This window comes from Clarias gariepinus, chromosome 2, assembly GCF_024256425.1.
Source record: "Clarias gariepinus isolate MV-2021 ecotype Netherlands chromosome 2, CGAR_prim_01v2, whole genome shotgun sequence".
NCBI lineage: Eukaryota > Metazoa > Chordata > Actinopteri > Siluriformes > Clariidae > Clarias > Clarias gariepinus.
Window position 1 is genome coordinate 49,797,105 of NC_071101.1, and position 10,378 is coordinate 49,807,482.

General features: G+C 35.8%; 2 protein-coding genes across 2 annotated transcripts; both read left to right on the plus strand.

The window, feature by feature from the left end:
- The first annotated feature begins 1,247 nt into the window (after nt 1-1,247).
- Nucleotides 1,248-2,240, plus strand: LOC128512923 (trace amine-associated receptor 13c-like). The gene has a single exon (XM_053486450.1). The coding sequence runs from the start codon at nt 1,248-1,250 to the stop codon at nt 2,238-2,240; it is 993 nt and encodes a 330-aa protein (XP_053342425.1).
- Nucleotides 2,241-5,200: 2,960 nt separating this feature from the next.
- Nucleotides 5,201-6,193, plus strand: LOC128512484 (trace amine-associated receptor 13c-like). Its single transcript, XM_053485787.1, has one exon. The coding sequence runs from the start codon at nt 5,201-5,203 to the stop codon at nt 6,191-6,193; it is 993 nt and encodes a 330-aa protein (XP_053341762.1).
- The last annotated feature ends 4,185 nt before the right edge of the window (nt 6,194-10,378 follow it).

A 10,378-nucleotide genomic window follows, 5' to 3' on the forward strand; every position in this document is an offset into this window, starting at 1 on the left:
GTATGGTTGTATGGTTTGGAAGTTTTTTAAATAAAAATAAACATGTGGTAATTTTCCATGCTCCCCAGTTTCTTCCATTCTTTCTTTCTCTCCCAGTGAGCTAACACTTTCTGGATTGTCTCTTGATAGACATCTATACAATTTATGCAACCTCTTTGTTCTCTCAAATTTTACCAGGATCTGTTAAAATAGTTTATATATCTGTGCACTTCCATATTTTATTACAGTCATTAAAACCTCATTTATAGCTGTAAGGAATTGTTTACTTTGCTGTTTAATTTGCTTTGGCCAGCTCTACACAGAATAATGCACTTGGAACCACATCCCAATATTCAGTCCAATTAAGATTATTACTATTTTGAAAATGGCAGTCATGGCATGTGTGAAACCTATGAGCTGGTAAGGTCAAAAAAACAGGATTCTGCAAAAATCTGTTCAGTGCTGTTTAACTTTCAGTTGAATTGCAGACAGGAAATGTCTTATTTCAATAAGCATAACATTTTTGTGCTCCTTGACGAGTAGAAATGTGAAGAAATCAGAACTTAGGCTGTAGTTACAGTCTGCTGAAAGACACCACCATCTGCCATAACTAATAGCAGGTCTACAAAATTTGAGAGAGATGGGGAGAGAGAGAGAGATCTGATCAGTGTCTTTTAAGTTACTTTAAACTTTTTTGCTTAGCAGATGTCATTGGTATTGGCTGTTTATATTAAAAAGTTGGTAACTGTTTTCTGTCATGGCATGACGGAGTATGGGGGGAACACACCAATGATGATCAGAGCATGCAAGCTTCTTGCTCACAGACCAGAGGTGAGATTTAAATTCTGTTTAATGCAAACCAAATAGAACTGTGCTGCTATAAAACTCCTGCTTATGGTCATTATACCATGTCACATAATTAAATATAATAACATTTTATCCATAGCTAAAGAAATTATATGATACGAAGTTACTTTGTAATACATGATAACATATAGACTTTCTTGAACACAATTTTGCGTTATAGTGCACATGGTTCCCTGGCCAATACATCCTAGGGCTTTTTTCCTATAAAGCATGACATCATGTTTAAGCTGTCACTCAAATATGCGGGGCGTGAACAATTCTTAAACTATAAAAACATGAGAGTTGCTTTAGTTATAAGTTATTTGATTGTGATTTTTTTGCAATTACAGATGTACTAGATTAAAAACAAATTAATGAAACATTTAATGAAATTGTTTATACAATAAGAAAAGTCTGTATTCATGAACCTGACAGAGTTTAACCAGTCTGATCGCTGTGAGCATTTCTCCTGTCCAGAGAGATCTGTATCTCCTGCAGTTTATGTTTTACTGTATGTGTGTTCAGCTTCTGTGATTCTTCTAACAGTGTGTGGAAATATGCTCGTCATCATCTCTGTTTTTCACTTCAAGAAGCTTCAGACACCAACAAACACACTTGTGCTCTCCCTGGCTGTGTCAGACTTCCTTATTGGCACTTGTGTGATGCTGCCAATGTTAATCTGGACAATTGAGTCGTGCTGGATTTTTGATAAGGGTTACTGCATCTGTTTAATTATAACCTCCTTTTTTCTTGGGAACCTGTCAATCTATAATGTTGCTTTGATCTCTGTGGATCGGTATTTGGCTCTCTCAAACCCATTTTTCTACACAAACACAATCTCTTGGAGGACCATGTGCATTGTGGTTTATGCTAACTGGTGTTTGTGTCTGGGATATGTCATAGCTGTTTTGTATTTTAATGGAAACTTCATGAGTTTTGTAATGTGTCCTGGAGAGTGTTTTAACTTTTTGAATGAAGTGTGGTCTGTAATTGACCTTATACATTCATTTATATTTCCTATTTTTGTCATAATCATATTATACATTCGGATTTTTATGATTGCTAAGAAACATGCCACTGCTATTAGAGAGCTTAATAATCACACACGACCTAAAACACAGAAAATCACCTCACACTCAATGAAATCTGAGAGAAAAGCAGCTAAAGTCCTTGGAATTTTAGTGTCTGTGTTTCTGGTGTGTTTACTTCCATATTTTATCTATAGTTTGTTGGGTCATGTTATTGAACCACAGTTAGAGACAATTCAAAAAGTTTTGATCATACTTTGTCTTAACTCTACCATTAATCCAATTATTTATGCTCTGTTTTACCCATGGTTTAGAAGGTGCTTTAAATTAATTTTAACACTGCAAATATTTAAAAGAGATTCTGCATTAATTAATGTTCTTTCTTAAAAAGTTTTCCCCCTGCTCTTTCTGATGTATTTCTGATGTACCTGCATACTGATTTTGTCTATATTACTACTTGTTCTGTAAGAAATTGAACATACACTGCACTGTAATTTAAAACAGTAATATAAGGTTTATAATTTTTTCTATAATATTATACAATAAGATAATAAGTAAACATTGTATTTAACATAAAACTAAACTAAGTATAAAAATTCGATACGATACACATTATACAGTGCATTAATTAAATAGTTAATACATCTTACATTTTCCAATCAATTTATCAGCCTATTTAAATAGGCTGATTAATTAATTGGAAAATAGTCTCATCATTAAAAAAAAAAAAAAACGATAATTATAATAATAAAAAAAAATGGACAAAAAATCCACAATGTTTTCAAAGCATTTCATTACAACTCAGGTCAAAGCTATAGGGTTATTCCTCAGGACAGGCACTAAAAAAACAACTTTAATGTTTTCAGCCTTTGTAGATTTAACTGAGATAATTTTATACATAAACATACTGTAGACTGTTACCTAGGGTAACAGGGTTATAGGCAATTTAAAACATGATGGAATAAAGCTTCTTTAAGTTTAAGACAAATTGAATAGGATGTTCTCAGAAAAAATACAGGAACTAGAAACAGAATTTCTTTAATAAACAACATGAAAACCAGATTTCTTAAAAATATAAAGACATAATGTAAGCATAACTTATTTGAACAAGAACAGGAATTAATTTATAATTATTTCCTGTGTTGCTAACTATTTTTAATGAAAAGTAGATAAAGTCTGCTGGAAAAGGTTAAATGATTTCCAAGCCAAGCCACGTTTGTAATTGGTCATAGGGAGTTATGGTTTTTGCATGAGCAGTTAATTCATGTCCACACCACTTAAATAAACATTTGTCCTCACATGTTTCCTGCCTCTGATCTTTAAGTGACAGAATGGCAGACTAAAGGTTTGAAGATGTTGTGAACTACAAGGTGGGCTGTGATGCTGGGCTTGGCTTGAGGTCATTTGGTTTCATCTCTGTCCTCCAAAAGATGCTACTTAGACATATGGACATATCAATGATGGGACAGAGTAAGACCCAGAATTATTTTTCAGATTTACAGTTTGGTAGATCCTTTCATAAAAGTCACAGTAGCAGTAATGGATTTTTATGGATTGTTTATGTCCAGGCCTCCCAGGCTGGAACATTTATAGGCACTCCTTATCTGAGAGCAGCAATCCAGCTTCAGAAATATAGTGAGTTCAAGGAACTAGTGAACATTATGTTTCCTGGTAAATGGTATGGGTCTCCCCAAGGAATTGTTTTTTTTTTTTTTTTTTTTTTGGGGGGGGGGGGGGGGAGGGGCGGGGTATACCAAAACCAATAGCCCTACTGCAGAACCCCAGGGGAGGCCAAGAAGACAGAGCCCTGGGAGGAGGCCAAGAGTGCAGCTGGTCCCACAAGCTGGCTATGAGAACACTATGTTTTCACCACTGCCTTACTTCAAGAACAATTTTATGGACATCTTACTGCCACCACCTGGCATCAGAGACCCCCTTGCTGCTGCTGTAACTTTCTGAATTTGGGAACAGTGCATTAGCCCTTTCTCCTGGTTTTGTAAACGACATACTTGTTCTATACCCTAGCTGTCAGGTAATGCTGCAGTTGCCACCCAGCTTTGGGGTTGCCATACTGGCGCCATATTACCCAAAGCTCAGAGAAGCTGCTCCGACTTTGGCACATGACAGTTTGTATTCAGATTGGTGAGTGATGTAGTCTGAACAGTAAAAAAAAAAAAACATTTAATTAGATTTTCACAAATCCAATCTGAATCACATGCAGAGGTGCTTTGAAATTAGATTCAGAAAGATGTGTCTCAGTCTGGAAGTTCTATCTGCTCATATCAGATTTGAAACTCTCCATTATGTCACTCGCAACTCAACATGGAAGTTTAAGTTTGCACATTAATGTGATATGGAATATAGATCCATGGTAAAAATTCATTGAAAAACAAGCAGAGGGAACAAATATAGATTGAGATAAAAATGTAAATTAAAAAAAGACAGTTAAGTTGCCTTGCTCACAGACAATCTTTTCATTTTTTGCTATTTTATTATTACCAGAAAATATAGAAAAGGCATGCCCCTTAATTTCTTAATGAAAAAAAAAAAATAACTGTGTATTATGACTAGCTTAACTATAGTGGAAATGGTTGTTACCACAGCAAATAATACAGTGTGGACAATCAGTCCTAAAGATCACATTTGTGAAAAAATCTGATTAGCCTTAACTAGTGTGTTTACACAGTAATGCTTTAAAATCATTCAGAAAACAAACCAATGTGTGTGACTGCATACAATGTGAAGAGTTTTACGGTCATTAGGGGTTTATCTTTTTCAAATCTGATGATTATAATAATATGTTTATTATAACATTTATTATAATAAGCCTACCTCACAGTATACTCTCTCTCTCTCTCTCTCTCTCTCTCTCTGTAATTTGCAGACTGTTTTACAGCTAAAAGAACTTCAGCAGCTGCGCACATGTACAATAAGTAAGATGTAAACTGCTATCCGTTCTCTGAAGAGGAGAAATGCATACAGCGATCAGGCTGGTTAAAGCCCATCAGGTTGTTATCATTTGTAAAGGGATTTTCAACAATAGACATTGCTACCTCATGCATGTTGCACTTTAAGTAGGTGTTTATTTGAGGTAGCAGTACACACCAGTGCACACTAAGGATTAATTCTCTAGGAAGTAATTAATAGACCCTGTATGACATCATCTGTATTATGCTGTCAGTCAATCTCAGTGGCTGTGATCAATTTCTAAACTATAAAACCACCAGTTCTAAGAATGAGGTCTTTAGTTGTATTTCTTTAAATTTACAATTTTACAATTGTAGCATCCAATTTATAGTGTATAGCATTTATTTAAACTTTGCAAACCATAGACAAACACTGTATTTATGAACCCGACAGAGTTTAACCAGTCTGATCGCTGCGAGTATTTCTCCTGTCCAGAGAGATCTGTATCTCCTGCAGTTTATATCTTACTGTATGTGTGTTCAGCTGCTGTGATTCTTCTAACAGTTTGTGGAAATCTGCTCGTCATCATCTCTGTTTTTCACTTCAAGCAGCTTCACACACCAACAAACACACTTGTGCTCTCTCTGGCTGTGTCAGATTTCCTCATTGGTGCTTTCGTGATGCTACCAACATTTATTTGGACAATTGAGTTGTGCTGGATTTTTGATAGGGAATACTGCATCTCTTTGATGATCACTTCTTTTTTTCTCGTGAATCAGTCCATCTATAATGTTGCTTTGATTGCTGTAGATCGGTATTTGGCTCTGTCAAACCCATTTTTCTACACAAACACAATCTCTCGGAGAACTATGTGCATTGTGGTTTATTCTAACTGGTGTTTGTGTGTGTTGTATTTCATGGCACTTTTTTATTTTAATGGAAACTTTATAAGTTTTGTAATGTGTCCTGGAGAGTGTGTTTTCTTTCTGAATGAGGTTTGGTCTATAATTGATCTTGTACATTCATTTATATTTCCACTTTCTGTCATAATCATATTGTATACTCTGGTTTTTGTGATTGCTAAGAAACATGCCACTGCTATCAGAGAGCTTAATAATCACACACGGAATAAAACACAGAAAATCAACTCGCATCCGATGAAATCTGAGAGAAAAGCAGCAAAAGTCCTCGGCATTTTAGTGTCTGTGTTTCTGGTGTGTTTACTCCCATATTTTATTTATAGTTTGCTAGGTGGTGTTATTGAGCTAAAGTTAGAGACAATTCACAAAGTTCTAATCATGCTTTGTCTTAACTCCACTATTAATCCAGTTATTTATGCCCTGTTTTATCCCTGGTTTAGGAGGTGCATTAAATTGGTTATAACTCTGCAAATATTTAAAAGAGATTCTGCATTAATCAATGTTCTTTCATAAAAGTTTTTGTACTCGCATATTGCTATTGATTTATATTTAAAGTCCTGTATGAAATTAAATCCCAATATGTAATAGCAATATATATATATATATATATATATATATTTTATTTATTTATATTTGGAATACCACACAATAAGATCATATTGATAAAGATCAGTAAGGTCATCCTGTTTAAATGGTGGAAAGCATTCTGCTGTTTGGTCACATAAAAATAAAAACTTTTTCATTATATTCCAATTTTTTGCAATGCACTATAATGGGTTCACAAACTCGTTTCCTCAATTGAACTGACTAATGGAATTTTTCAAAACTTGTATATTTAAGTTTACTTAACTTGGTGCTCTTGAAGACTGTACCTAAATTGTTAAGTTCATCTAACTTGCCATTTTATAAAGAGCACTTAAACTATTAAGGTTACTTACTTACATATTTAGGTTAACTTTACTTGAAATTTATTATAAATTGAATTGACTAAGCTCTTACTACTTTTGATTGTTACAGCTTTGTGCAATAAAACATACTGAACAACATATTAAATGCATTTATTATGTAAAAGTGAACAATATAAATTAAATTACAATATAGAAATAAAACTGGGTCACAGCCACACTGTACAACACTGTACAGGTGTTAACAATAGTAACAATGTCCGACAATAACTGCTGCACAGCATCAATGCTAGAACTTTATGCACTTAAACAAATATAACCTTCACACTTTCTATTCTTTATTAATGGATTCAAATCAAATTCAAATTTTATTTGTCACATACACAGTCATGGAAACAGGTTTACAAAGTAGAAATATAGAATTTATGGAATTTTTGTGCAGAATGAAGTTAGATATAAATGGTGATAAAAATGTTAATGTCCAGGGCTGTGCAATCCACATATTCAAAATGTCTTGTGCGTGCAAATATGCTCAAAAGTGATTTATTTAAAGTGGCTTGTGATAGAGTGATTTAACTAATGACCACAAAAGTGCAGTGGCCACTAGTGTAAATGAAATGAATGTCCAGAGTGAGTGCAAAAACCATATGTGTGGATGTACAAAATGGATCAGTACTGTGTGGTGTACTGATTAAGAGGCCGTATCGCCTGCGGGAAGAATACGATAATGGTAACCAAGTAAACTAAAAAAAAGAAATCTGCAACAATTAGGCAATTATTGAGACAAATGTTACTTGGCTTTCTTAAACAAACATTCATTTTCTGAAAAGCTGGTATGCCAAAGATGACACTTTGGGCTTGAGGGCATTCTGTCCCATTGATATCAGTACACGCTGTTTGAAATCAAAGGTGTTTGCGAGTGACTTGGGGTAATTCAGATCTAATGTGTAAATAAAACCAAACAGAAGACACTTTGCTTGCGGGAGGTCATGCATCTTGTCCATAATCACTTGGTTTTCAGTTATAATACCATTTTGAAGGATTTAAATGCAAGGAGTTGGGGGGCTGAAGATCAGTTTCCTCAAATAAGATTCACACTGACACATCAAAAATAGAGATGCGATAATCATGCACCTAGTAAAGACAAAAGAATAAATCTATTAATATGCATCAAAGGTTGAACATCAATGCATATTTATCAGAACCCTGACTAAATATATGACGAACATCTCCATCACATATATACAGAATATTAACAAAATTATTAGCCACGTACTACCAAAGTAGTCACAAAGTAAAATGTCAATTTTTAAATGTATTTTTTATTTACACATTTTTGCAACAAATATACAGTACATGTGTATTTATAAATGTACATGCTTCCTGGAAAGCACTTGGTAGACTCCTTTATAAGGATGCAATATACATTAAGTTTATGAATTCTTGTATTTAAAAAAAAAATCATGTTTCTTTATTAAAGTAGATCCAAAATGAAAATTAGCTTTAGATTTAGTTGCCCTCGTTTCTACCAAGATGCAGATAATTTTGTTTCTTTATCTGATCACACTTTAAGAAATGTGGCAATACATCAGTCGTTTATCAATGGATCTGCAGTGAATGTGTGCCATCAGACGGAGAGTCCAAACAGCTGATAGGACAGTAACAATAATCCAGCAATTGATTTGTTTATTAAAAACATACAGCTTTTGCCCTTTACAGGATTAACTGATGGACAATTGATGTTTTAATCAGCACCTTCAATTCTCATTCTAGGGATGCTATGCCAAATTTCTTTAAGTCTGTTCCCATGAATAATCAAACTTATCTACATGTTCACTCTGAAAAAAAAAGGCACAAAACCTGTGACCAGGGCAGTAAATTTACACCCTGGACAGGGTACCAATCCCTCGCAGGGCACACACACATACACACACTCACACACTTATTCACACACTTATTCACACACTATTGGTATACCTGCATATCTTTGGACTGTGGAAGGAAACTGGAATACCTGAAGGAAACCCACCAAGCATGGGGAGAACATGCAAACCACTACACCACTGTGCTGCCCTGAGCTAAGTGCTTTCACCTTTAATTGCTGTGATGTCATCGTAAGCCAACACAGTTTCCTGTTCTGGCCCCTCCTCTTCCCTTTTCTGATTAAACTGAATTGAAGAGGTATGTTTTATTTTTCTGGCTTCTGCTAATCTAATTTAATCCTTGTTTTATTATTGCTTTATGCCTATATCCTTACTCTAATTTGTGTTTAAGGCTTTTTATGTATTTGTGTGAGTTCTATTAATTCCTTTGACCTAAATTTGGGGGAATTTGTCACGTGCATCACATTTATTTTATAGGTGGAATGGGGGCAACTCATACTCCTAGAGGTTGCTTGTGTTCTTTTATGTGTCAGAGAGAGAGGAGAGATTAAAAACCTCCAGTGAACCACCACCTGTGTCCCGTGGTTGATTCACACAATGGAGAATACAGTATTCTAACTGGAGTACCCAGTTACACATAATAGTACTAAAGTGTGCATATTAGTATTATTTTGAAAAGGTACTGCCAATTTGACAAATTATTCCTCTTTTTTCTGAGTGTGTTGGAGGTTGATTACATTTTCAGCAAAAATTGTTTTTTGGCGGTGGGTGAAATATTGCTTTATCCCTTAATGCCAAACACTTGTTTTTTTTCTTTGCAAGTGTTTTTGTAAATTAAATTATATTGTAGCCACTCAAAACAAATATGTATATTACAATGGTGATATATAGAAGATGGTTTACTTTCCAAATTTTTTTTTGTTATTCTTATATTTATGTAAAGAGAAAAGCGTCTCGGGTTACTTTGCTGTAACCCTGTTCCCTGAAAAGGCGGGAAAGAGATGCTGCATGAAAACGCTATGGGAAACATCTTGTCATGTTGCCGGTTGTGAAGCATGTGTGTATCAAACACGCCAAATTTTTGGCTTTTATAACCTCTGTGGGTGACGTCATCTGATAAGACGCACCTGCAGGTTATAAATAGGAGTGAACCGGAAACTTTCCTCAGATTGATTTGTCTGAACAGACGTCTGGTCACGTAGGCAGTGCGGCATTGGGACGCAGCATCTCGTTCCCGCCTTTTCAGGGAACAGGGTTACAGCAAAGTAATAAAAGTAATAAAAGAGTATACTGCCGAACTGTAAGTGTCTGGACCCCAAGGTTGTGTAGCGTGTGCGCACAAGGCCGAGAAGGTCTAAGAACTATGTCGGGGTAGCTGACTCGAGGACTCGTGAGCCCGGAGTAGCATAAACATCCAGACTATAAATGTAATAAATGTGTGCGGAGAGGACAACCCTCCGTGTCACACACTTGCTGCAGGGGAATACCTCTTGCTAGTGCAATAGATGAGGCGATCCCCCTGGTTGAATGAGCCCTGATTCCTAGAGGTGAAGTGAGCCAACGCGCCTCATAGAAGGGGGCAATAGCTCAGTGTAGTGGGGGCCACCCCACGTTGCGGCCCCAGACCCTGTAAAAGCTGCTCTGACTTACGCCACTAGCTGATGCGGTGGACGTAAATCTGAAGAGCACATACTGGACACAGTTCTTGCTGCAAGGGAATACCTCTTGCTAGTGCAATAGATGAGGCGATTCCCCTGGTTGAATGAGCCCTGATTCCTAGAGGCGAAGTGAGCACGCCTCATTGGAGAGGGCAATAGCATCTTTCACACTGTCTGTGGCCCCAAAACATGTAAAAGCTGCTCTGGCTTACGCCACTGGCTGATGCGGTGGACGTAAATCTGAAGAGCACG

Coding starts and splice junctions, on each gene's coding strand:
- LOC128512923 (XM_053486450.1), top strand. CDS start 1,248: ATGAACCTGACAGAGTTTAACCAGTCTGATCGCTGTGAGCATTTCTCC.
- LOC128512484 (XM_053485787.1), top strand. CDS start 5,201: ATGAACCCGACAGAGTTTAACCAGTCTGATCGCTGCGAGTATTTCTCC.